Source organism: Lepisosteus platostomus, chromosome 11 (genome assembly GCF_059453375.1).
Source record: "Lepisosteus platostomus isolate fLepPlt1 chromosome 11, fLepPlt1.hap1, whole genome shotgun sequence".
NCBI classification, from domain to species: Eukaryota; Metazoa; Chordata; class Actinopteri; order Semionotiformes; family Lepisosteidae; genus Lepisosteus; species Lepisosteus platostomus.
The window spans coordinates 47,956,582-47,983,518 of NC_142621.1; the positions used below are offsets into that span (position 1 = coordinate 47,956,582).

The 26,937-nt window shown below is 51.1% G+C and overlaps 1 protein-coding gene across 2 annotated transcripts; it reads left to right on the plus strand.

The window, feature by feature from the left end:
* The first annotated feature begins 1,862 nt into the window (after nt 1-1,862).
* Nucleotides 1,863-26,935, plus strand: ern1 (endoplasmic reticulum to nucleus signaling 1). Of its 2 annotated transcripts, none has more exons than XM_088600150.1 (22): nt 1,863-2,128; nt 10,344-10,464; nt 12,192-12,225; nt 12,721-12,793; nt 13,201-13,273; nt 14,248-14,370; nt 14,811-14,912; nt 15,892-16,153; nt 16,767-16,845; nt 18,163-18,331; nt 18,790-18,905; nt 19,517-19,705; nt 20,580-20,838; nt 21,211-21,301; nt 22,045-22,234; nt 23,075-23,174; nt 23,288-23,487; nt 24,207-24,354; nt 24,650-24,777; nt 24,992-25,115; nt 25,201-25,268; nt 25,522-26,935. In XM_088600150.1, exons 1-22 carry the CDS (start codon nt 2,051-2,053, stop codon nt 25,729-25,731), a joined length of 2,937 nt encoding a protein of 978 aa, XP_088456276.1. In that variant the 5' UTR covers nt 1,863-2,050; the 3' UTR covers nt 25,732-26,935. The 2 variants fall into 2 exon arrangements, with proteins under 2 accessions (XP_088456276.1, XP_088456277.1); XM_088600151.1 differs by having other exon boundaries at nt 25,525-26,935.
* The last annotated feature ends 2 nt before the right edge of the window (nt 26,936-26,937 follow it).

Below are 26,937 nucleotides of genomic sequence, written 5' to 3' on the forward strand. Positions count from 1 at the left end.
GCTTGTGGTGCCTCAGGTCAGCAGGGTGACTCGATAGCTCTGCGCCCGAGGCATTCACGCCCACACCCCTTCAGCACAAAAACACAGTTGAGCTCTTTCACAGCTGGGCGGTTTAAACTAACCTGTTTGCCCCTTTGTATCTGAAATCAAGGGTCTGTGCTCAGGCTACCTTAAAGGACACGTTTTCTCCAAGAGGTACCTAACAGACTAGCAGTGTAACTATATAGCAACATATGCCTAATGAGCATCCTGCAAATATTTCACTGTGTTAGTTGAGGTCTCACTTAGGCCTCTTGTAGGCAACCTGTCTCTTCTTGAAATATTTTACTCCAAATTCTGACCCCTTTTACCTTTGAAAAAAATCAAATAAGCTCTTAAATTGTTGCAAGTTTGGAAAAATCCTAAGGAAAAAACTAATTGTTTTATATAATGCATTGCATATCTGGGGTGTCTCCCAATTGGAATTTATACAGGACTCCAAGGCTAACACCCCTGCTCTCGCCGACTGGACAATGGATCGGCAGTGTAATGAGGACTCACATCCCATCGGGCACAGTGTCCTGCTACACAGTGCTCCCGCCACAGCTGCAGTCAGGAGGAACGAGCGCCACCTACTGGTCAACCAGCATCACTGACAGCAGCAGCAGCCTAGTTCCCTTTGCCTTCCCATCATGCCTTCCCATCTGCTGTCGGGTGACTCATTATTGTAAGGACTCTGACTAAAGCCTACCCTCTCTCCAGACTTTCTGTAATGGCTTGTTTATAAGTCTGACATGCTGCAAGGTTAGTTGATTGGGTAATAGGGCAACGTTTTCAATTTTCTGCGTGCAATGACAAGACTGCAATGAATAATCCTGCAATTAAACTGAACTGAAACATCTGCCAGTGCGCACTGAGCTCGACTGCACCATTCCTGAAGCAGTGCTGTAATTCTCCAGGTTATGATGGGGTACCTGTGCTTGGAGCGGTGGCTCTGTGACTCAGGATCTGTTGCTGGAAGGTTGCCGGTTCGAATCCTGCTGCTGGCAGAGGAATCCTATTCTGTTGGGCCCCTGAGCAAGGCCCTTCACCCCAGCTGCTCCAGGGGTGCTGTGTAAATAGCTGACCCCCTCGCTCTGACCCCCAGCTTCTCTCCCTGTCTGTGTGTCTCATGGAGAGCAAGCTGGGGTCTGCGAAAAGACACATTCCTGATGCAAGAAAGTGTATAGGGTTAATAAAGTGATCTGATCTATCTTTTTGTATACAGTACCTACTGAACAGTGAACAACACCTCCTACTAGAGATCACATTCCGTACTCCTCGCAATGAACTCTCTTACACCTCTGCAAGACGTCTATTGGTCCTGCAGTGGAAAGCAAGGTGTTATTTCATTAAGGATCCTAACCAGTCTGCGTTACTGACTGACAGAAAAGGGCAGCGGTAGAGTTTTGGATTTTTGCAAAGCACACAAAATACGGAGTGAAACGGAAAGACGTAAAACAAAAAGATTGCACATCTCATTTCTCATTTTCTCCCCCCTGCCCTCTGGTCAGCGTTATAGGAGCATGAAGGCACGAACCTGCAGACTCGGAGACAGCTTTTTCCCACAAGCTGTCAGATGACTGAACTCTACACCTACCACTGACTCACACTCATGTGTTTTAAGTTGTATGTTATTTAACCTGTTGTTGTTGCTGCTGCTGTTCTGTGTTTAGGTTTTTGGTGATTCCTTTAATGTCTGTGTATTGGAGCAAACATGCAAATAAGCAGCATTTCATTGCTATGAACTGAACTGAACGTCGAGACAGCAGCGCCATGCGAGGGGCGATCTTTAGCCACACCCCCTGGTGGCGTCGACAGTGACGTCACGCCCGGGGTGTACCACAAGGAGAGGGGGAGGGGGGGGGCACAGGAAGAGTCGGAGTACGAGACGCTAATGGAGGAGACTGTTTATCCACGGCGGGCTCGTCGGCACCGTCTCTGCTAGCGCTGCGCTTCCCCAACGGTTCCGCCGGCCGGCTGACTGTGTGAAAGCGAGCGCCCCGGCTGTTGTTGTTTTTCTTCGGGAAGGATGGGCCGCAGGCAGTGCGGGAGCCCGGCTCTGCTGTGCTGTGTTGTCATGTTGCTGTGCGGGGTCCTCCGGCAGGCGGTGAGTACCGGCCCGGCCCGGCTGCCGGTGCTGTCCGGGGCGGGGAGGCCGCGGGCGGTTCGGTTCGGAGGAGCCCGGAGCGCAGCCGGCGCTGCTGCCGAGACCCGGGTCCGGGAGGCTCTCCCGGCCCGGGGGGGACAGCCCGGCGCTCCGGGACTTCATACTTCTCCAGATTCACAGGCTGTGGAGACGAAGCGTGGATGCAGGTCGTCGTGGAGCTGGGAGCAGGAATGAGTTCGTCTCCAGTTGTTTGGGTGGGAGGGAGAGACGGGAGTGCGGTGGTCAAAGACGTGACTTTGATACAGTGTAAGCGCGACTGGAGTTCACTTTGTTTCGCGTGAGGTTCCTTCTGCTTGCTTCGAAATAAACTTTTCGAAGGATTTCAGTCTGTGGCTGTGCGCAGGGATCGCAGCCGGCGCTCTGCTGGTACTAGTTGCCCCCTTCTGTACTGTCGGACTCAGAGTCTCGGGTTTTGCAACCCGGACTCCTTTCAGGAATCTATTGTGAAACCTGACACCCCCGGCTGGGCTGTGGGGTCGATAGGCTGAGGATCACTCTAGGTGAAGTCTAGGTGAAGGGCCAGTGCCAGCGCTGTCGTTTTTCCCACACATGCCTGCGTGTTATGGTACCATATGGTACGGACGCACAAGCAACAGGCTCTGCAGGAGCTAAGACTGACCGCCGGTCTTGTGCTTTTATCGGAGTATGGACAGTGCCAATACACACCCGGACCCACCAGGTCCAGCCGGTCCGTTCATCGGTACCGGCGCACTGGAAACGTGTCGTGCTGTTGCAGACCTTAGTGTTCAAGTCTGGTGTTTTTTTGTCCTTCAGAGCCCATGTTAGAAACAAGGTCAAGGTCCCTTTTCTGGCTGAAACTGTATAATTGATGCCTTTATTTTGTCAAGATTAGATTTCTGCGACTCCGTACTGGGCAGTCTGTCTGCTAGGCAGGTTTGTGTTTGTCCAGACGTCTGTGGTCCAGTGATCCATGCTTGGTAAACACACTCTGCTCCTTCATGAGACTCCTGCCCTTTATAAGTGGCACTGAATTCTGTTGATTATAATATTCCCCTGCACATGTGTTACTGTCAAGCTCCATCTTGTCTTAAGGTCTTATTACATGAGTGTAGTTCAGCTCTTAATCTGAGATCTGCTGATTCAAGCCTTCTCAACCTGCTAAAGAACAGGCTTCACAGAGTGAGCGCAGTGTCTTCTCACCCTGCTGAAGACCAGGCTCCACACAGTGGGCACAGTGTCTTCTCACCCTGCTGAAGACCAGGCTCCACACAGTGGGCACAGTGTCTTCTCACCCTGCTGAAGACCAGGCTCCACACAGTGGGCACAGTGTCTTCTCACCCTGCTGAAGACCAGGCTCCACACAGTGGGCACAGTGTCTTCTCACCCTGCTGAAGACCAGGCTGCACACAGTGGGCACAGTGTCTTCTCACCCTGCTGAAGACCAGGCTGCACACAGTGGGCACAGTGTCTTCTCACCCTGCTGAAGACCAGGCTGCACACAGTGGGCACAGTGTCTTGTCACCCTGCTGAAGACCAGGCTCCACACAGTGGGCACAGTGTCTTCTCACCCTGCTGAAGACCAGGCTCTACACAGTGGGCACAGTGTCTTCTCACCCTGCTGAAGACCAGGCTCCACAGAGTGGGCACAGTGTCTTGTCACCCTGCTGAAGACCAGGCTCTACAGAGTGGGCACAGTGTCTTGTCACCCTGCTGAAGACCAGGCTCCACACAGTGGGCACAGTGTCTTCTCACCCTGCTGAAGACCCGGCTCCACACAGTGGGCACAGTGTCTTGTCACCCTGCTGAAGACCAGGCTCCACAGAGTGGGCACAGTGTCTTGTCACCCTGCTGAAGACCAGGCTCCACACAGTGGGCACAGTGTCTTCTCACCCTGCTGAAGACCAGGCTCCACACAGTGGGCACAGTGTCTTGTCACCCTGCTGAAGACCAGGCTCCACACAGTGGGCACAGTGTCTTGTCACCCTGCTGAAGACCCGGCTCCACACAGTGGGCACAGTGTCTTCTCACCCTGCTGAAGACCAGGCGCCTTCTCAACCTTATTTATTTTGTTTAGAATAAGGGGATTGGCGTATTTCCACCAATGGATGAAGATGTGCTATGTACATCACAACGCCAACGTTTTGCCAGAACTGTTCTGTTGATACTGTAACAATTCAGAAAGCGTGTAAGAACATACATACAGCCCTTTTCATTACAGCTGAGTCCTTAAGCTCATGTATGTGTAAACCTGATTGGTAAACAATGTACCACAACATATTGCGCAGTGTAAGGATCACTCTGTGGGCACTGAGTTTCTGGGGGGACCCAATGGAGACCCCCTGGTTCAGAGCAGGGGCTGGGAGTTCCCCCTGGTTTCTGAAGAACAGCCACTGACTCGAGGCACATTTTCCAGAGAGCGCTGACGGTTTTCCTTGTTTGTACTTTCTGTTTTTGCTTCACTGGCCCCTTTGGCAGGAAACAGTTTCACCTAAGTGAGGGCCTGTTTGATGTTTGGGTCCATTTTTAATTTGTTTTCGGGTAACACATGTAAAGAAACAATTATATTAAGGATTATTAATGTTATTTTAACAACAGCAGTATTTAACATGGTATTTTACTCCTGTGTTCAGGCGGTGACTTTCACTTCATAATTCCTGGTATGTTATGAAGGACACAAAAGCATAGATAAGGACAGTGGTGTTAGTGCAGTAATATCACTTCAGTTTTTACGAGCTGTCTCCCATCAGTCACGGATCACAAACCCTCTTGCGTGTCATAGCAAGAACTTCTGGCCCAGAGCCAGCTCGCCGTTAAGAGCCCGGTCTGCAACCTGTGATTGGCCGGTGGATCAGCGTTTTATATTGAATACACGCGTTAAGTAAGGGCTCGAGCGTTTAAAATCTGGTTAAATAGGGAGGCACGTCTTTACGGGGAGGGTTGTGGGAGGCTGAAACGAGCCAAGTCAAGTCATGCAGCCCAAGCCGGTGGCCTGGGATCCTTGCGTGAAAGAGATGGGTAGATGGGTTCAGACCTGCGCTCTCCGTCTGGGCCCACGCTCGGCTGCTGTCGGCTCTGCCTCGTCTGCTGAAGGCTCACCAGGCACAGGCCGCGGCTCTGCCTGAGCACATGGCCTGGCTGCCTTGCTTTGGCAGCACATGTACTAAAATTACACTTCCTGCTGCCTCCAGCCGCTGTTGTGAAACCCGTGCAGGCGGCTGGGGGCCTCTGGCCATGTGGAGCTCCTGAGCTGGAGTGTGTGGCTCCCTGTTTATTTACAGAGGGAACTGGGGGGGGTGTCCTGCTGCTCCCAGGAGAAACTGTAAACAGTGTTCAGGTCCTTACTTAATGCAAACAGGCAGCAATTTGAGGAGGAGGTAATCTCTAAATGTGGCTACTCCCTCCTGGTGTTTGTCCAGCCCGCCCACGGCTGCTGAGCGTCACCCTGCAAAACAAGCCCTTTATGGAGGCTTAACTACAGTTAACCCGAGAAGACTCCATCTTTAAACCCGCCTTGCAGTGGAACTGCTCCTCCTGATCAGTCACGTTGGTGAGCTGTGTTTTACTAAGAAGCAAAACGTGTATTGCCCGTCAGTAACAAATGTTATTCCTGCAGTGATTTTAAGTATCAAAACATTGTCTGTGTAAAGATGATTTTTTTAGAACAACATTTATAGAAAAGTCAACAGCATTGTTTCCCCAATAATCTGACCGATTAGCCCCGAGGGCTGTGCGGTCATGTTTATTGCTTGTGTGTGCTGATGGTCTTCCTAGCTGGTTTTGTTCACAGCAACTGTGCATTGAGGCAGTTTGCTGCGCATGAGTTTTTCTAAAACAACTTCCTCGTTCATGTCAGGAAGAAGCCTGTTTTGAGGAAGGCAGGTTTTTTTTTTTGGCAAAGTGTCTCATGCTTCGAACCTTGACGCAGTAAAGCAGTTATGTTACCTTCACTGATGCATATCTTCACACTCACCCTATCTCTGCTGAAAAAGAGGAGCTTTACAAAGAAGAAATAGGTTTCTATTTGGGGGGGGGGGAGGTGTGTGCAGAACGAAACTGGGCAAACAGACGAACGGGGTTTCAGAGCTATTTCTGAGGCTGTGCTTAGTTCCATCTGGAGAGGGTTTTTGTTCCTGAAACTGGCAGGTACTGCCAGCTGTGATGCTCTAAGTCTTGTTTACCCTGTGTTTCACAGTGGCGTACAGTGAGGTCTTTCACCGCAGTGACAGATCGAGTGAGGCAGCCCAGGGATTAGACAGAAGGCCCGGTGAATGCTCCGGGTCTGTCCCAACACGCTGGGTGTTCCCCTGAGTCAGTCAGCTGAACGTCTCCTTGCTCCTGAACCTGTTGTGACCCTTAAACTCTATGGGAGTCCCTGACACTGCCTTTCAGGTGCCTGCGGTGTAGCTATGAACAGACCTGGTCACTGCCTTGTCTTTGTAGAGGAATTTTAAATGCAGAATCGAAAGCCGTCTGGTTCAGGTTCTGGTGAAATGACATACTTCTGAAAATTTCTTTCCCCTCTTTTTTGACGCACCTGGTTAAAACAGAACTTGAAACCCGTTTGCTTTTGTCTTCTCCTAAGTACTTTTTTTTTTGTTAGCACTCCTGTCTGACACTGTGCTAATCTCATTCTCTTAAGCTCTTCAATACAAAAGGCTTAGTGTTCAAGATGTTTGCAGACATGCGGTTAAAATATATATGGGCTGCAACAGTGGCGTCTATTTGCTTTGTGAAGACAAAGTGGGGCTCTGAATGTCGCACACAGCGTAGCATTGTAATGGCACAGAAGTAGGTCCGTTTTGTTCTCAACTTGCTCTTCATGAGCCACACAGACAGGGAGAGAAGCCTGGGGTCAGAGCTCAGGGTCAGCCATTTATGGAGCAGCTGGGGTGAAGGGCCTTGCTCAGGTGCCCAACGGAGTCGGATTCCTCTGCCGGCCACAGGATTTGAACCGGCAACCTTCCAGCCACGGCCGCAGATCCTTACCCACAGAGCCACTGCACTGCACTTAATTGGATTAACTATAGTGGGGTCATTATACGCTCGTCATTGCCAAGGAGCAGAAGAGAAGAAGGATGCACTGCAGAGTGGGAAGCAAATAGTTATGTTTCATTTCATAACTAATTAGCCCACACTTACAGATGTTTTGCTGTAAAGACCCAGTGTATTCTTGTGGTGTTCGGTGTACAGTAGTGTGTTTTGTTCTTAACTCAAGTGTAAATCTGACATTAAGAGGCTCGCTTAGCAGAAGTGTTATTTAAACCATTTGCTCAGCTCAACATAGCGATAGGGGGAAATCCTGTGTACCTATGGCTGTCACGAGAGGCTAACTTTGCTATCATGAAAATGCAGAGATAAGATTATATTAATAGCTTTTCATTTATTCACTGCAGTAGCACAAAGTGCCCTTATGGGAAACAGCATTTTACAAACGATTAACTTATTTTCTACCCATTTCAGTTTGATTGCTGTACATCAGATGAATATTTATTCATTTAAATGCATAACTGAATAAATATTTGGCCAATGTAAAATGAGTCCTTGCAGATCAGATTCAGCTTGAGGTTTTCTGTGTTTAATACTGTGATCCTCTCCAGCTGTCTAGTAAAACAGACAAGAACCTGACAATTGTGGGACAAGGGTGGCTCCACTTTAGTTTGTGTCTTTGAATTGCTAATTGCTGCTGGCTGACAGGCGACAGCACTTACTTTTGAACCTGTTGGGCCTGCATTTCACTCTTCCAGTAACCTCATTCATCCTGCAGAATGTCTTGGCACTCTTACTTATTTCCACCGCATGTTGTGCAAGAGATCTGCAGACAGATATTTCAGAATATCATACCATAGCACTACAGTTGGCGCTTAAAATCTTATCGGTTTGTAAAACATGTCTAACATGCAGGATGCCATTTGATTCTTTTATCCTAATTAGGGGAAAGAGATAGATTAGAAGAAGAGCTCTAATCGCAATTTAAAGGCAGGCATTGTGCAAGATTAAATACCAAAAGCTGTAAACTTTTAGGTGATATCTGTAAACTGCTAATTTAATGCATTTGTTGTTGTGGTTTGCAAGGGTTAATGATAAGATGCCAATTTTAGCATTGTTATAGAGCTCAAACTGTTTAAGGTACAATGAAAGTGTACTGCGGAAGTCTGCAGAAGACTGTACAGATATCGGAGATGAAGTGGGAATTTCTTCAGCTGTGTGTATTGACGGGAGCGATGCAGGTGTTGCTGGGAGTTTGTGTTCGCTGAAAAAGAACAATAACAGCCAAAATGAACAGCCCTTGAGCACACAAACACCACCACTGGACTCCAGCTTGTCCACTGCAGCTTTAAAACCTAGGCAGTATGAGGTGCGTCTTATTTTGCTTTGGGAAATGTTCTGACGCATGTTTTTGCATGGTAGTGCAGTGTTCTGATGGCCTTAATAGATCCTCAAGGATTTGTGTGTGGGTTGCAAGGTGTGTTCAGCAGCTTGCCGTCCTCGAGTCGGCGCATGTTTTCACGAGAGCCTTCCATGTGATTTTCCTTGTTTTGTGTGTGACCATGGCGAAGCGTTAGTCACTGTACTCCTGTGTTGCCCAATTTATTATTGTTAATGCATTAGTATTGCTGCTAATTAGGCCGGAAGCTTTTAAGCTAAGTGACTTTTGTCCCCATTTATATAGCTGGAAGAGGTGTTAGTGGGGCCAGTAGGGGGTGCTCACCCTGCGGTCTGTGTGGGTCCTAATACCCCAGTATAGTGACGGGGACACTCTACTGTAAACAGGTGCCTTCCTTCGGATGAGACGTAAAACCGAGGTCCTGACTCTCTGTGGTCATTAAAAATCCCAGGGCGTTTCTCGAAAAGAGTAGGGGTGTAACCCCGGCGTCCTGGCCAAATTCCCCCCTGGCCTTTACCAGTCATGGCCTCCTAATAACCCCCCTCTATGAACTGGCTCCATCACTCTGCTCTCCTCCCGACTGAGAGCTGGTGTGTGGTGAGCGTTCTGGTGCACTATGGCTGCCGTTGCATCATCCAGGTGGGGCTGCACACTGGTGGTGGTGGAGAAGGATCCCCATTACCTGTAAAGTGCTTTGAGTGGAGTGTCCAGAAAAGCGCTATATAAGTGTGAGTTGTTATTATTATTATTATTATTATTATTATTATTATTATTATTATTATACTGGTAGGTTAATTGGCCTCTGGTGCGAGCATGTGCATGTTTGTGTCCATCCATCCTGCGATGGACTGGCGTCCCACTCAGGGCGTGTCCTGCCGGGTGCTTGCTGGGACAGGCTCCGGCTCCCCCACAGCCCTGGACTGGAAGAAGTGGTTAGAGAAGGGCTGGGTGGGTCGAAGTGTTAGTTCGCACGAGCAGAGCCTGGAATCGTCAGGGGGGTGTCGTGCTGGCTCGTACTGGGCTTGCCTTCTGGTGCCCCGCAGGTCCTGTGATGTGAGGGGCTGGGGTGGGGGCTGAGCTGTATTTGTTGGCCTCTGCCATGGACACTGTGTGCCAGCTGGTCCTTTCCTGCTCTGGGGAGATCCGCACAGCCCTGGCATTCAGGAGTAGAGCCTCGTGTGTCCCCGCTGGTACTTCTTCAATGACTCTTTATCACCCAGAACTGCGCCACCTGCGTGTAAACCCGAAGAGCTGTGCTGCTTGACATGTTGTAGTCCTGTGTATGCTGTGCAGGAGATGCCAAAAATCGTATTTTGCTTCTGTACCAGTGCATCGTCCTTCGTTCAAATACGTGCATTGTACCACATGGCCCCATTCATAAACGGAGCTCCTTAAGGACTGTTTGCAGAACAGCTCTGTAAAAGGCTCTTTGCTGATGAATGTGTTAGCTGTTCCTAGAGCAAATAAGATTAAAATAACAACCAGGATTTGTCAACAGTCTGGGTGAAGCCTCACCTTCCAGGTGATTTTCTCTCTCTCTCTCCCTCTGCAGCTCTGGGACCGCTCAGCTGTAGGTGTTTCATTAAAAATGGCACAAAAACAGTAAATGAGATTTCACAAGTTTGCATGGCTGTGAGCTACCATTTCAAAACCATACCAGCAGAGAGAGGATTTCTCTTAATATTATTCCTGATAGTAACAGCTTTTGAGTTTTATTCTTTTCCCTGACAGAAGTCATGACCCGGCGAATGGATCTGGGGTCTTTCTCCGGGCTCCTGTAATTTGTGATGTGTGATTCCTGCCTTGCAGGGATCCAGTGGCGCCAACACCGTCCTGATGCCTGAAACCCTGCTCTTTGTGTCTACACTCGATGGGAATCTGCACGCGGTCAGCAGGAGGTCGGGAGCTATCAAGTGGACCCTGAAGGAAGGTATGGGAGACGGAAACTCCTTGACATCGTGCAGCTGCAGGGTTTTCCAGGGAATGTCGGTTGCAGGGAAAAGCTGGGCACTTTGGTTGGATGCTCTGTAGGGAGTCTTATTTGACTACAAGGCAGTCAGATAAGGCACTGATACTGCTGCCTGGAAGAGTGTAAATTAGGACGTGCAGCACTCCTCTTTGTCGTTCTCTTTAAAACCACAGAGAAATGTAAGATGGTGCAAGATAACGTCAGCATCAAAACATGTGGGTTCACCTGCTGCTGGCGTGGGGTTTGGCGCTAGATCTTCCTGTGCTGTGTCGCTCTGCTGCTGCTCCACACCGGGGGCAAAGCCGATGCCTTATCCTTGTCAATTATTAATCCACAGGGAGCCGGCAGCAGGAATAGCCGGGAGTCAAGGACTAGTGCAGCTGGGGGGGGAATGTGGGTGCGTCACCTGGCAATGACATCACGGACATTTCCAGCAGTAAAACAGGGGGGGCCGGGCACACACCAGCCAGGTGGAGCAGACCATTACATTGCGATGTGCTGGATCGGTCTCAAACCCCCCAGCAGGCACCCAGAACTGCTAACTGAGACATGGCCCTGGTTTAGCAGAGGGCGGGCTTGCGCGGAAATCCGAGAAGCTGCGTTTGTATGAGAACGTGAAATGTTGTCGTGACCCTAATGGTGTCTGTCGCTCGTCCTGCGCGCACCCGAGCTCGGAGCAGCCGTTTGCATAAAGCAGTTGGGCACGCCAGACAGACTGGTTTCGTCGCATATCTGTCCCGCCTCTGTCACTTCATTCATGCTGGGGAGGTTGGGTAACGTCTCTCTTGTAGCACACTGTGTTCCTGCCCTGTTTCCAGGACCTGCAGCGCACCTGCCAGCAGACTGTCCTCTGCAAGGCCTCTGCAGCTTTTATCAGTTCCCGTTAGTGTGACCCCAGCTCTCGGCTGTTGACTTTCCAGGAATGTGCGCTGTATAGTGAAGGAGCATTACTGCCCCAGTTCCTTATCGCTTTTCCCCCTTTTTCCCAAACTGTGTTTGCAGACCAGGAGTTCACACTGAATTCAGCAAAGTCTCTCCTTGTATCGGGTGTTAGGGGAAGGGGTCCAACGAAAGGGGCCTTTTTTTAGCGTTTCTTCATGTAGGCTTTCTTGGATAATATAAGATAACTTTATTGGCCATATACAATTTCTTGCAATAGGAATTTGTCTTTTCGCATACACCAGCTTGCTCTCCGTGAGACACACAGACAGGGAGAGAAGCTGGGGGTCAGAGCGCAGGTCAGCCATTTATACGGCACCCCTGGAGCAGATGGGGTTCAGGGCCTTGCTAAGGGGCCCAACAGAGTAGGATTCCTCTGCCAGCCGCGGGATACAAACCGTCAACCTTCCAGCCACAGGCGCAGATCCTTAGCCACAGAGCCACCGCTCCGCCCCAAACTGGCCGCCTTCCAACACACCGTTCTGGGAATCGTCCTCTGCCGTCGACTCGGCAGTGGCTGCCATATGCCATAATATGACTTTACTATACAATACAATGACTATACAAGCGGCGCTTGCAAGTCTACAGTCTATAAAATGGCTTAAGAACGCGGTGTTCGTTCCTAGAGGGGTTGTTGGACGCCGGACATTTTCCTTCTCAGGGCACTAGTTGCGAGTCATGCTTGTGTCTGATTTACCATGGCGAGGGTACTGATGCTCTTCCTCCTTTCCTCTTCCTCCATCTTGCAGATCCCGTGCTTCAAGTTCCAACACATGTGGCAGAGTGAGTTTCTCCACATTTTTTAATTATTTTTAACGAACACTGTTGAGGTGTGTCAGCTCTCTCATGAAGGTCCTGCTATTGTAACAGCCGGCTTGTATGTTTTTTTTTTGTGAGAGATGTGTTGATTGTAGTGCCAGTTGTCCCACCCAGGAGATATTTGCTCTAATCCCCAAGCCCTGCCTGCCTGTGGCTGTACAAACACAGCAGATAGACACCCTCCCCACACACCCTGGCTCCCCTCTTTCTCCTCCAGTTCCAGGAGGATCACCTCCGCGACTCCCTTGCATGCTGGCAGGAAGCCGGTGCGGTAAACTGGCTCGCTGATCGGGCTCCAGAAAGCTCTTCAGGACCCGTCTGTTTCTCGCTGTTTCAGACACCCAGCATCTGCCTCCCACTTTCAGCCACACGGCTCCCCGTGCTGCCCTCCACTGAAACCTGCACATGTCGGTGAAAGAATCGGGCTAACAGAGGTTCTTTTTGTTGTTGTTCCTGCAGGCCAGCGTTCCTGCCGGACCCCAACGACGGCAGCTTGTACTCTCTGGGGGGCAAGAACAGTGAGGGGCTGACGGTGAGGGCAGTGTTCGGAGCGACCGTCCAGTAAAGAGCTAGCTCCAGATCGCCAGCTCCAAAGCAAGAGTTGCTGTAGCTTAGGAAGACTGTTGAAGACGGGGGGAGGGGAGTTAGGCTTTGTCGCCCATCAGCATTTGTGCAGCAAGGAAGGAAACTTCCAGCAATTATGCCAAACGTTACTGCCTGAAGCAAAGTGGCTTTCTGTTCAACGTCAACATGAAAAACTTGTATAGTCCTGAATACATGTCCTGTAACTGAAACATGATGTGTGTATCGAATGACGTTCAGCTGAAGGAGAGGTGATCATGCCTCGTCTAGCTGCACACGATGCGTTACATGTCGGGCATCGTGTTTGTAGGACATCTTCAGTGCCCGTTTTCAAGAGCTGTCTTTCCCGTGTTGCAGAAACTGCCTTTCACGATCCCTGAATTGGTGCAAGCTTCGCCCTGCCGCAGCTCGGATGGGATTCTCTACATGGGTAGGGTCCGCACGACCGCTGTCCCGTGCACGGGAGTTGACACTGAGTCGCTAGCGCATTGCTGGGATCCTGGCATCGCGGCGTTAAATTTTATTTTGAGAATGGTAAACTGAATCCCACGTTTGGGGGAGGAGGTGATGAACGGAGCCCTTCCAGGTTCTGTCTGTGACAATCCGCGCCACGCACTGGACTGTCGGGGGCTCAAAGCTGTGAATTGCGTTCATTCTGTAGAGGCTGTGAAAGACATGGCTGCCGAAAATCTCTGGTGATTTTTTTTTTGTTGAAAATTTGTGCTTGCAAGGAAAATTATTTCCTCTAAAGCAAAAAAGAAAAGGCTCGAGAGAGCCCTTGCAGAGGGGCGCGGTGCAGAGCCCTCCTTGTTAGCTGTCGGCTCTGCCCTTCCTTGGGATAAGTGTCCCTTTGTTCCTGCGCTAACATGACACCGCTGGGAAGAGCCGGGACACAATGGTCCAGCTGTGAGCGCCTGTGCAGCAGGGTACCTGGTTAGGCCTGAGGTGAATCCCCGGTACAGATCGGCTTCGCGTCCAGAGATTAACGAGCAAGGAAGCAATGGACTTTAGTTCGTGCATGTGCCTGTGAGAAGGAGACAGGATTTGCGAGGGGTGAAATGGCCTGGACAGGCGTTAATTACAAGCCAGTGTTGTGTGTGTTTAAATGGACTGCTTTTGGGATCTGTTCTGTAAAATGGTCTTGCTCCTGGTGCTGCTTTGTTGGTCCGTCGCAGGCGTGAGCAGTAATGTTAAGGGTTCAGAGCTGGGGCTTGATCCCAAACTCAATCAGATCTCCTCTCCTGCCAGTCATCAAGATGCAGTGAACGCTACCTTCCCAAACGTAGGACTTGGCATACATGGGGAATCCGCAAACTTTGTTTAAATGCAACTTGTGATAAGACCTTGTACATGTGTGTAATTCTCCAGGTAACATGTTAATGCCCTGTGTGTGTCATTGTCCAGGTAAGAAGCAGGACCTGTGGTACGTAGTTGATATGCTGACTGGAGAGAAGCAGCAGACCCTGACCTCCTCCTTCGCCGAGACCCTCTGTCCCTCCTCCTCTCTGCTCTACCTGGGCCGCACAGGTAACCCCCCCCCGGTCTGCCGGGGCGCTGCAGCGTAGAACAGGGAGTCTCATCTGGTTCATCTGCAAAAAGGGCTTTCCCCTTCAGCATGTACAGCTAAGAATTTTTTTTAAAAAAACATGGTCCAAGTGAGAAATCAAATTGTTGTGAATAGCTTGACATCCCTGCATATCAAAATTCAAATGAAGGAAAATGTCAGTGATTCCCCTCTGTGATAATGGATTTAGCTCACACCTGAGCTAGCAATGAGTAAGTAGGAATTAACTGGTTTTCACAATCGCTGTTATCCTGCTGGTGTTTTTTCCAAACCAGCTATGAATAGCACTGATCTGGAATGAGAAAGCTGTTCTGACTAACCTGCCGTCCTTGGGTTTCAACGTCTTCAAGCTGCACGCCTGATGGAAATGGGTGTAACACAGCTGTGCAATTCTGTCCCTTAGAGTACACCATCACCATGTACGACACTAAGAGCCGCGAGCTGCGCTGGAACGCCACGTACTTTGACTATGCCTCTACGCTGCCCGATGAGGACACCAAGTACAGTAAGAGAGCACGCGTCGCCGCAAGTGTCGAGTGTTAAATCCTGATGAATATGCGCTCATGGGGCCCTTGTAAGAGACTGCGGTTTGTAGCTGCTGAGTCAGGGAGTGAGACGATTTCAGGTGAAGTAATCAGGTGAAAACTGCCGTTTCCAAAAGTTGAAAAACTGGCATCACGATGACGCTGTCTGCAGTCCTGCACCTGGTCAGAGACTGGGCTCCTCTGTTCTCTTTTTTTGTTTCATCTGAGCTGCGAGTATCCACAGTTGGCTATTTATATGGCTCTGCTGTCGTGTCATGGCGTTCTCCAGAACTGTGTCCTACACCCATTTTCTGGGCTCATGAAAACTTCCCTTCCAGCAGGCATATCACAGCTGGCAACCCACTGAAGCTCAGCAGGTGTGAGCTTGGCCAGTACCTGGATGGGAGACTCCTAGGAAAGCTAAGGTTGCTGCTGGAAGTGGTGTTAGTGGGGCCAGTAGGGTGCGCTCACCCTGCAGTCTGTGCTGGTCCTAATGCCCCAGTATAGTGACGGGGCACCGTCCCTCAAATGAGACATAAAACTGAGGTCCTGACCCTCCATAGTCATTAAAAATCTCGACAAGAAACGCCTGGCCAAATTTCACATAGGCCTTTAGCAATCATGGCCTCCTAATAATCCCCATCTCTGAACTGGCTCCCTCACTCTGCTCTCCTCCCCACTGAGAGCTGGTGTGTGTGGAGTGGACTGGCGCAATCTGGCAGCTGTCACATCATCCAGGTGGGGCTGCACACTGGTGCTGGTGGAGGGGAGCCCCATTACCTGTAAAGCGCTTTGAGTGGAGTGTCCAGAAAAGCGCTATATAAGTGTGAGGAATTAGTATTATTCCCTTCCAACCCCTGCAGGACCCTGAGCCCCTGAAAGAATTCCTTTACAGTCCCCTTCCTGGGTGCGTGGTGTCTCGCCGTGTGGTCGTAACTCGCGCGCTGTCTGTCTCCGCAGAGATGGCTCACTTCGTGTCCAACGGGGACGGGCTGGTGGTGACGGTGGACAGCGAGTCCGGGGACGTGCTCTGGATGCAGAACTACAACTCGCCGGTGGTGGCCGTGTACATCTGGCAGCGGGAGGGCCTGCGCAAGGTGCCGCACACCAACGTCGCCGTGGAGACGCTGCGCTACCTCACCTTCATGTCCGGCGAAGTGGGGCGCATCACCCAGTGGAAGTACCCCTTCCCCAAGGAGAACAAGCACAAGAACAAGCTGATGTAAGGGGGCCGGGGTGAAAACGCCCCGCCCGGCGCAGACCCACGGGCTTTCCCGCCGAATCCTGCAGCCTCCGGTGCCGGGGTTTGGGGTTTGATGTTCTGTCGAGACGCATAATCAGTACACCTCGTCAATCCAGCGTTCAGAAATGATCACGTTTTGCACCTTTCAATTACCGTGCCCGAGAGAACTCTACATCTGTGATTTTTTTTTTAACCCTTTCAGAAGAGGGATACAGATTCTAACGTATGTAGTGCATCTGTACCTTTTTGTGCAAGTTTTGTTTGTTTTTTTTCTTGTGAAGAGTCCATTTGGGGCCCCACCTCTCAAATGCCTGAGCCGTTTTAGTTTTTATTTTGTTCTCTTTGTTTACTAGGCCAGACATGTCGGACCGCAGGTGAAAAATAAATTGACAGAGCTATGTTTTACCCGTTTTCTTCCTCTTTGCACGCTCTGCAGAATGAAAGAGAATCCTTGATGTGAAAGGTTGTCTGAGGACAGGCTGGGGGGTGGAATGTGCTGACACACCGGCCTACGGGCTGATTGTTCTGGCTGTGGTTTTCCTGTGTTGATTTCGCTGACTGACTTGATTCGTTTGGGGCTGTTATTTTTTAGGGCGACGCTTTACGTGGGCAAGTATTCCACCAGCCTGTATGCCTCCCCTTCGCTGGTGCATGATGGAGTCACAGTGGTGGTGAGTGGGGCAGCCTGGGCGAGGGACTGTGGCCGGGGGGTGTGGTTGGGGGTGTGGCCAGGGATTCACAGCCTCTGGCCTGTGTTATGAGAGCCCCTGTGAGAAACGAGGCAAACTAAATAATGCTGACTTTCATCCTGTTTTTTGTTTAAATCTACCAGACCACACATGTCAAAAGCTTGCTTTGAAACTAGTTTATTTCAGCAGTGGGCTTCCTGCTGTGGTCCACTCCTTCTCTTATGCTCTCACAATATTTTAAAACGGGTAGATCTTATCTTTTGAAATATTTTTTAAACTTAAAAAAAAAAATTAAACCACAAAACCACCAAGGGAGCCAACGAGAACAGTTAAAACAGGCCACGTGCATATCTTATGGAGATGCACAATGTACACAGTATTTTAGCTTTAAAAATCCAGAGTAAGAAAAAGGAAAAAAGGGTAGAAATGTTGTAGAATCTGAGTTACATATCAATAGCAGTGTCCCACGTTACCAAGTTAAGTACTTCATGTGCTGCATAAAGACCAGCAGGTGTTGGAAGTGTTTTGAACTAACAGTTGCTGATGTAAGTATTGGGTTGTATCTTCATTCCCAAGTGTGGTCAATACCGGCGGTGTCTCTGTGTGTGCAGTTTCAGTAACACTGAACTACTGAAGCACCGCTGTAGAATAGCTGATGGCGTAGCACATGTTTTCCTACATAAATATGGTCATTGTGAGCAAAGAGAGCACTGGCAGGCAGGAGAATTGGATCTTTTGTTATCTGTCAGCACACAAAACCGCAGCACCAGAGCGGTCAGGGCAGTGTCAGTCAGGCTGACCCGTGTTTGACACAGGAATTCCCTCCAGGTTATCAGCCTGATTCTCTGCGGTTCTGGGTCAATGGCTCTCTGTGGGACTTGAGAGAGAGGTCTCCTGCTGGGCTGTTCAAGGTCACCAATATTGTCAGCACATTAAAACTGATAAGCTAGTTAATAATGGTAGGCAAGTCTGTCACACTCAATATGCTTAAAATGCTTGAAGTAATTGTTTTGAATTGTCTCCCAATATTATGGCTTTTCATTCTGCTCCGTGTTCCCAAACCTGTTCGTTGCCACGAGACAAGACAAGTACATGCAGTGGGCTGGATGCAGGATTGTGTTTTTGTTTTTGATCAGTAAAGCTCAGTGCAGCAGTGCAGGTTTATAATTTTATGTTCCCTCCTTGGGAGTTGTGCTGCTCATAGCTCTCGGTAATCATCTCGCAGTCTGGGCTCGTGCAGCAGGCTGCAGCCTGCAGTGTCTTGGTGCAGCTGTGCCCGACAGATGTTTCTGCTTGCAGCCGAGGGGGAGTACTTTCCCCCTGCTGGAGGGTCCTGACAGCCCAAACGCGAGGATCGCAGAGGACAAGGAGTGCGTCATCACCCCAAGCACGGATGTGAAATTCTCTGCTGCCTCTCTGAAGGAGAAGAACAGGATCAACTTCATGAGAAACCATTTGCTGCTGATCGGTAATGAGAACACAGCCCCTAGCCCTGTGTTACTGGTGTCTCTATGCTGCCCCCTGGTGGATTGGTGCAGAACTGATAGTTTGGCTTGTCCAAGATGGTACAGATGTTAGTTCAGCTGCAGGAATAATTCGCTCTCCTCAAGTCATCAGCTAAATATCGTGTTGAGGGTTTCAGATTTAATTTCTTAATATGCAAGAACATTTTCTCCTGCAATATCCCACTAAAGTATCTGAGCTTATAAACATAAGGTTTTGCAGGATTTTCTGAAATTCTTTTAGTTAGAATATTTTCCTTAGAAAACACTACTGCTGTCCCAGAAAATAAATCAGTGTGAGGAAGGAGAGAATGAGACGAGCAGAATCAAAATGTTTTCGAAGTCTTGCCCCCCTGATCTTGCGCCAGCATGGGAAAGCTGCTTGTGTTGGGTGCTGAAGGCCTGTCCTGCCCTCCCACACCAGGTCACCATGAGACCCCCCCCGCCGCCCACACCACCATCCTGGAGAAGTTCCCGGACAGCCTCCCTCGTCACCCTGGCAACGTCATTCCGCCTGGCACGGAGAAGAACTTCGAGGAGGTGAGGGGCTCGGGGAACTCGGGGTGCCAGTCTGCCGCACTGGTGACCAGTTTTCTGTACTCTGGAATGTTTATCAAAAAAAAAAAAACAAAGACGCTGGTGGGGTAAATGGGGGGAAAACGCTCCAGGTGTGGGCGCTGTCTGTGTTCCTGGGTCCTGCAATAGCAATCGCTCAGGCGGTTTACGCTAAGAGCAGTTGGGGTGGGGAGTTGTGGCCCCCAAAGCTCCGGCTAGCCCTAAAAATCAGACCTGCTTACAAGACAAAAGGGGGGCACTGAGGTCTCTGCTTGTCCCAGCACATGAAGTAGACCCCGTATTCGGTTCTGGGGTGCAGTGGTGTCCATGGGGCTGCATGCAAGCTCCTCTGTTACTCTGCTGCAGAGTTTCCCTCTCATCGGGGACCCCCCTGCGTCCCCCCTCAATTTCTGCGAATCTTTTCCCTGCTGGTGCGGTGAAGGAGGACAAAGGTCATGTTTTCCACTAGACCGGCTCCTGTGCTGGCAGCTGGGAGCCCAGCCGAGGCTCTTCAGCTTCCTCGTGCGGGCAGCGGCGCAGACCTGCAGCCCTCTCCTCACTGGTGTGTGTGCGTGTGTGTGTGTGTGCGTGAGCAGCAGGTGCGCGACGTGGACGTGGAAGAGCCTGCCCCCAGGCCCCCGGTCACCTCTGTCCAGGAGACGTACGGCAGGCAGCCTGGCCGCCCCGAGGCCCCGGTGGACTCCATGCTGAAGGACATGGCCACCATCATCTTCAGCACCTTCCTCTTGGCTGGCTGGGTGGCCTTTGTCATCACCTACCCTAAGGTGCTGTTCGTAACTTTTTTTTTTTAACGTGGCACTAATCTGTCTGTTTGCAGACCTGCCAACGGCAGCAAAGGTATTAAAATAAGGTTAGTTAGAAATAGGTGATTTATGCCCATGAGTTTTGTTTTTTTTCTTAAGGCAGTTTGAGTATCTGCTACATAAGTAGTTATTGCTTGGATTGTCTGTCTGGCAGTTGTGTTTCATCCTCTCACAGGATGACAAACGCAGCAGGAGGCACTTCTTTACAGTGTTGCGGGGGTCTGGAACAAGCCATCCATCTTTATTGTAGGGGCTGACACCTAGACTGCTGTCAAGGAAAGGCTGGATGAGCTCAGGTCAATTAGATGCTCAGACCCTAAGAAAGGCTACAGAAGAGAGCAGGCCATTTGGCCCGTTAAGCCCCTTTGGTAGTAACGAGCCAGTTGTTCCCAGGATCTCATCCAGCTCCTTCTTGAAAGAACCCAGGGTACCGGCTTCAGCTAGCAACCAGACAAGCTAGATGGGCCCAATGACCTTCTCTCGTTTGTAGTCCTTCTCTCATCTTTTATCACTTAGAATTTTAAAGACTGTGCTCCAGCTAGATACTTTCCGTTCCATGTTGTTCTCCGGCTGATTTCTGTTTGGATGTGTGAATGATCTGCGATGGACTGGCGTCCTGTCCAGGGTGTACCCCGCCTCCCCGCCTTCCGCCTCCTGCTGCTGGGATAGGCTCCAGCTTCCCCGCAACCCTGACCTGGATAAAGTGTGTTGGTGGTTGTGTGAATACTGATGATCTGTGTGTGTGATAACTGATGATCTATGTGTGTGATTGCCAATGATCTGGGTGTGCGTGCGTGTGTGTGATTACTGATGCTCCTGTGTGCATGTGCAACAGAGCTTCCAGAGGCAGCAGCAGCTGCAGCACCAGCAGTTCCAGAAGCAGCTGGAGGAGAAGATCGAGCTCCTGAAGAAGCAGCAGCCGCTGTTCCAGCCGTCGCCCGACCTGCCCCAGGACGCGGACTTCCTGGACGGGGCCCGGGCGCGAGGCGAGAGCTCCGGCAACAGCAGCCCCTGCGCCAGCCCCCGCGCCTCCAACCACTCCAACCTGTCCTCTGGCGAGATGGGCGGCTCCGCCACCGAGCGCGAGGAGGGAGGTGGGTCGCGCTTCCCGCCTGGCCCTCGGCCTCGGGCACCTCTTTCCTTCCGGGGCTCCTGCAGAGAGCAGCCTCTCTGACGGAGCTCTTGGGGCTCAGCCCCCGCGGCTGCTGAGGGAGTGGGGTCCCCCCTTTAGGCCGCAAAACTGCAAAGGAGCACGTCGGGCTGTGAAAGATCTCTTTCACAAATAGGTCCACGCAGAAGCAGGCACGCTCTCTCGAAGCTTTCTCCCTCTACACTCATTTTAACGTTATGCACGCCAAGTGAATTTGCCGTTTGTAAGATTTGCATGGCTTGAGCCGAAGCAGAGCAGGGAGTGGGGTGCGTGACCAGTTTTGTTTTTCTGTTTTTTTCCCCCCCCTTCTCGTTAGACGAAGAATCGAATGTCGTCCGGGTGGGGAACATTACGTTTAATCCCAGAGACGTGCTGGGCCACGGGGCAGAGGGAACAGTCGTCTACAAGTAAGCATGACTCCGAGAGGCTAATTAGGAACAGAAGACGGTTCAAGCGAGCGGAGGCTACTCGGATTCAGCCCACCCCACTCATTGGTTACTGCGAGCTAATTGATGACAGGAGCTTTCTTGAAAAAAAGCTTCAACAGTATGAGTGGGCAGCTTGTTCCTCTCTCCCACTGTTAGGGGGTAAAGTAGTGCCTCCTGTTTGTGGTTTTAAATCCACTTCCACGTTCTCCAGACAGGATTTTTGATTGTTGTCCGAGTGTTTGCCTTGTACATTTCTGACTTTTGTAGGGCATGGGGCTACAAGTCAACAAAGTTAAAGTTACAAAAAGGTTGGCTATTGCTCCTTTAAGACTCTCTCCTAGAGTCCATCTGCAGGATAAATAGACCTGTTTTTGGAACATGCCGATTGATGTGATGAGGTCCTGAAACCTCACAGCAGCTCAGTGCATTGTGCTGCAGGGCTGCAGAGCGAGTGACCCCTTTCCTCATAGTATCAGTTCAGGTGTTTTCAGTTCTTTTCTGGGCTCCATAGCTCCACTTGTCGCTTTAACCTGGTGCACAAGGTGAAGGCCTGGACCAGCACACCAGGTACCAGGTGTAGTTTTTAGTGGTGAGAAAGATTTGCCCAGTTCAGTTTTTAGGAATATCTGAATCAAATCTCCTGGCAGCTCTCCGTCTGTCGGTTAAGCCTCCAAGAGGAGGACAGGGAGCACTGAAGCACGTCTGTCCCGTCTCCCTCCCAGGGGCCGGTTCGATGACCGCGCGGTGGCGGTGAAGAGGATCCTGCCCGAGTGCTTCAGCTTCGCGGACCAGGAGGTGCAGCTGCTCCGGGAGTCCGACGAGCACCCCAACGTTATCCGCTACTTCTGCACAGAGAGGGACCGGCAGTTCCAGTACATCGCCCTCGAGCTGTGCGCTGCCACCCTGCAGGAGGTACCGGTAGCCCTGCGGCCCGCGTGTCTGGGGGGGTCTGTGCGGTGCCAGAAGGCCCGGTGTGGGACGCTGATGAAAATATCCCCACTTCGCCTAAAGGCCCCGGTTTACCAAAGTCCGTCAAGGATTTACAAGAGGCAAACATGAGGCATTGCTGGTTAAGGCAAACCTGTTCTGTTCTGCAGATGTTCGTATTTGGAACAGTGACGCAGCTTTCCAAAAGGCTTCGGCACAATCGCACAATAATTCACACATTGTGTCTTGAAAAGAGTAGGGGTGTTACCCTGGTGTCCTGGCCAAAGTTACCATTGGTCTTGATTTACCAATCATGGCCTCCTAATAACCCCCCTCTCCGAACTGGCTTCATCACTCTGCTCTCCTCCCCACTGAGAGCTGGTGTGTGGGGAGAGTAGTGGTGCATCATCCAGGTGGGGCTGCACACTGGTGCTGGTGGAGGGGATCCCCATTACCTGTAAAGCACTTTGAGTGGAGGGTCCAGAAAAGCGCTATATAAGTGTAAGGAATTAACTGTTATACACAATGTTGATTGCTTCATAACATACATGAAGCCTCAATTAGTTCATTTTCTGTAAATAATTGCTATTGATGAGAAGAATACCAATGAAACCCAGTGACACTGGTGTGAATGAATGAATTTATGAATGGCAGGCTGACGCTGTAATTACTGCCCAGGGCTGAATTAGTGTCTCACGAACGCTAAGGTGACTCCACTAAATCATTTCTGTTATTCAGCAGGGAAGGTGTGTGAACTCATTGGAGCTTTGTATCGGGGTTACCAGCAGCTCCCGAGAGTGACTCGTGTGTGTGTGTATTTCACAGTATGTGGAGCAGAAAGACTTCGACCGCCACGGCCTGGAGCCAGTGACGCTGCTGCAGCAGACCATGTCCGGCCTGGCCCACCTGCACTCTCTCAGCATCGGTAAGGCGTGCTCGTCAGTCCTTGCACAGAGTCGACAAGCCTTCTTACTAGGTTGTCTCTGACACCCTTCCCGATTGATCCGCCTGTTCTCTGCCCCCTCCTCCCCTCCCCAGTGCACAGAGACCTGAAGCCGCACAACATCCTGGTTTCCATGCCCAACGCCCACGGGCGCGTCAAGGCCATGATCTCGGACTTCGGGCTGTGCAAGAAGCTGGCGGTGGGCAGGCACAGCTTCAGCCGCAGGTCGGGGGTGCCGGGCACAGAGGGATGGATTGCGCCTGAGCTGCTAAGCGAGGACAGCAAGGACAACCCGGTGAGTGTGGACAAGAGTCCCAGCAGCATCGGCTGTCTGCTGTCCGGTCTTCGGGGTCTCCAGAGCCTCGCTGCTGTTCCGCATGCGCTGGGACCCCTGCGGGGCGCCGGGTATGTCAGAAAATCAAACGAACAACAAGTGGCTGCGTGTGGTGGTTGAGAATGGTATGTGTTCTAGGGCACCGCTGGACAGGCAGCACTCTGATGGGCAGAAGTGCTCCTGCAGACTCCTTGTGATGAGTGTTAACTTTTATTACTGGTTGGGGTAGGAAGACGTGCCTTCAGCTTCCATCTTTAAATGGAAATGGTGTGTCCCTCATGTCTGAACACCCGAGAACTCCAGTATTTATTAATTTTTTAGTCGCTGGTCAGCTGTATCCAGCCCCTGAGTGTTTTATACAGCAGCACTTCTAGAGCCTGACAGTGCACAGCTCCAGATATTTGTTAGTGAGAGTCAGGCCACTAGGTGGAGCCACTAGAATTCAAATGCAGGGAAAGTGTGCTTTAGTGAATCTGGAGGAATGTGCCTAGTTAGAGGTGAGCGTTTTCCCTGCGCTCTGTGGAAACCAGCGTGGTGTCTTGAGGAAGGGTGTTGCGGAGTGTGGAACTGGTGCTTACGGGTTAAATAAGCAAGAATGTCCTTGTCCTGTCTGTACCCAGCGGGCGGCGGTGTTGTGTCTGAGCCTGTGCGTGACCCCCGCTGACTCTGTGCCTTTGCAGACGTGTGCCGTGGACATCTTCTCCGCCGGCTGCGTGTTCTACTATGTGGTGTCGGAAGGCAGCCACCCCTTTGGCAAGTCCCTGCAGCGGCAAGCCAACATCTCCCTGGGCGCCTGCAGCCTGGACTGGCTGCAGCCGGACAAGCACGGTGAGAGTGCGCGCGCTGCCCACGGGACCGCGGGGTTTTTTTCACGTGGCGTCGAGCCCTGTGCGGCACCACACCCCCTTCTGATGGCGACAGGAGGGGTGGTTTCACTTTCCAGTCTGCTGTAATTTAAAAGGTGTGCCGTACTGCAAGCAAATACTAGCAGAAAAAATATCCTGCAACGTGGCATTCCTGAACAAGCCAAGCCACATTTTTACCCGGCTAGCTGCTTTTCAACTGGCGTGTCTCGGATGCTGCGAGGGCTGTGTTGTAGTAACTGCTCTCCACTCTGTTGCAGAAGACGCAGTTGCCTCTGACCTGATAGTCCAGATGATCAGCATGGAGCCACAGAAGAGGCCAATGGCCGAAAGTGTTTTGAAACACCCCTTCTTCTGGAACCTGGAGAAACAGCTGCAATTTTTCCAGGTGTCTAGCCCTGTTTATTTAGCCTGCTGGTCCTGATGGTGTGTGTGTGTGTGTGTGTGTGTGTGGCTCGTTTCGGTTTTGGAAACGCACCTCAGAGGCGGCGTGTAGGGAGCGTGTGTTTGTGGTCGGGCTTGGCTGGCCGGGGTGGAGCTGGCGTGCTGCACGCGGCCTCCTCTGTCCTGCGCTGAGGCAGTGCTGTGCCGTTCTCTCCCAGGACGTCAGCGACCGGATTGAAAAGGAGCCGCTGGATGGGCCGATAGTGAGGCAGCTGGAGAGGGGAGGCAGGAGCGTGGTGAGGGGCGACTGGAGGGAGCACATCACTGTCCCGCTGCAGACAGGTAGTGGCAAACCCAGCGATGAGTGATTTTCCTCCTTCCTGTTCCGGTTTTGCCACCGTTCTCTGATCACGTGCTCGTTTTGCAGATCTCCGAAAATTCCGCTCGTACAAAGGGGGATCGGTGAGGGATCTCCTCCGTGCCATGAGGAATAAGGTGAGCGCTCGTGTGCGTCTCTGTTGGTCACGGCTTCAGCCTTCGGGTGGTGGTGGGGGGAGGGAGATATTCACACGCGTTGCACTTTTAAAAGTTCACGGCATGAAAATATCGTTGTCGGGGCTCATGAAAGGGTGTTTTAACATGTTCTTTACTCTGAAGTAAATCGCTCCAGCGCAGGTACTGGGCTGACTGGAGTTCTACAAAAAGCCGCTTTGTTTCAGTCTGTGGTTTTGTGTGGCTTTGCCTCAAGCAGAAGCACCACTACAGGGAGCTGCCTGCGGACGTCCAGGAGACCCTGGGCTCCATCCCGGAGGCCTTCGTGTCGTACTTCACCTCCCGCTTCCCCCACCTGCTGCTACACACCTACCTGGCCATGTGGACCTGTGCGCACGAGCGCCCCTTTCTGCCCTACTACCCCCCCCCGGGCCCGGCGGCACCGGCGCCACCCTGTGACCGCTGAGGGGCGGGGAGGGTTCGCCTGACCCCTCGCGATACATTCCAGGGCTGGCTCTCCCCCGGCGCGGCCCGCACACCAGACTCATGTCCCCCCCCCGCCATCACCCAAGTGCCTTCAGCTCATGAGCAGCGCCGCTCTGGACTGGTCTGGACAGACCCGCCTGCTGGTTCTGGCTCTGCAGCAAGACTGGACCGGGCCTGCGGAGGTCTCGGGGAGAACACGGCAAAGCAAAACGGAAGAACTGGAGGCCGGAGATTGCTTTTTTTATCATATAAAGTACTGCACAGTCCAGATGGCCTCTTTATCGCCCCCAATGGGGGAAGGGAATCGCTTTGACCCAAATGCCGGTTTTCTCCATTTCGTACTGCGACCTGCCTCCTGCTACCTGCTGTCCCTGGACGAGAACCCATCGCGATCTGCAGTGTTTCTCGGGGGGTCTGCTGTGTCGGATGTGGACAGTGCACCTTTGCACTAACGGAAATGCTGAGATGTTCAGATCTGAGTCATGTTCAATGTTCACGTTTGCCATCGGGTGTTAATCTTGCCATGATTTCCGTGCCCATCCTATGTTTGCATAGCAATCTCATTCGCTCCTTTCCAAGAATATTTTCACAGCTATTTGGGCCTGTAACCCTTAAGCCTGCAGGGGTTTGTGTCGTATGTCCAGTATGCAGCAGACAGACCCTGGAGTCTGACGGTCGGGAAGCCTGATCTGCTTTCTCTGGCGTGGACTCGAACTCGCGAGTACAGGAATCGCCGGGCGCCTGTAGACGGGGAGAGAGAGAGAGGAGGGCTCTGGAACCCGGTGGGTTTTGTCAGACTGAAGACAGATGCAATGTTGCAGCATTAAAATTAAAAAGCGTCGCTACACATATACAGTATGTATGTATTTTCATTCCTGATGCTAAAATCCGTACCAAATATTCCACTTCAGCAGACTGGGCAGGAGGAAAGGGCACCAGCCTAATGCATCTCTCCAGTGGTTTTATTCTAATTTGTTTTCTAAAAATTGTTTTTAATCACTGCTTTTGAAAAAGAACATGTAAGTTATTTATTTAAGGGGAAGCTAAAGAATATTTCATTCCCGCGGTCTTCTGTGTTTTTTTTTTTGGAGCTAATTTATACTCTTTTTTTTTTTCTTATTGTCGGTCATCTGCAGGCCTGATGTTGAAATTGAGATGCCAAATAAACAATCAGTATATTCCAACG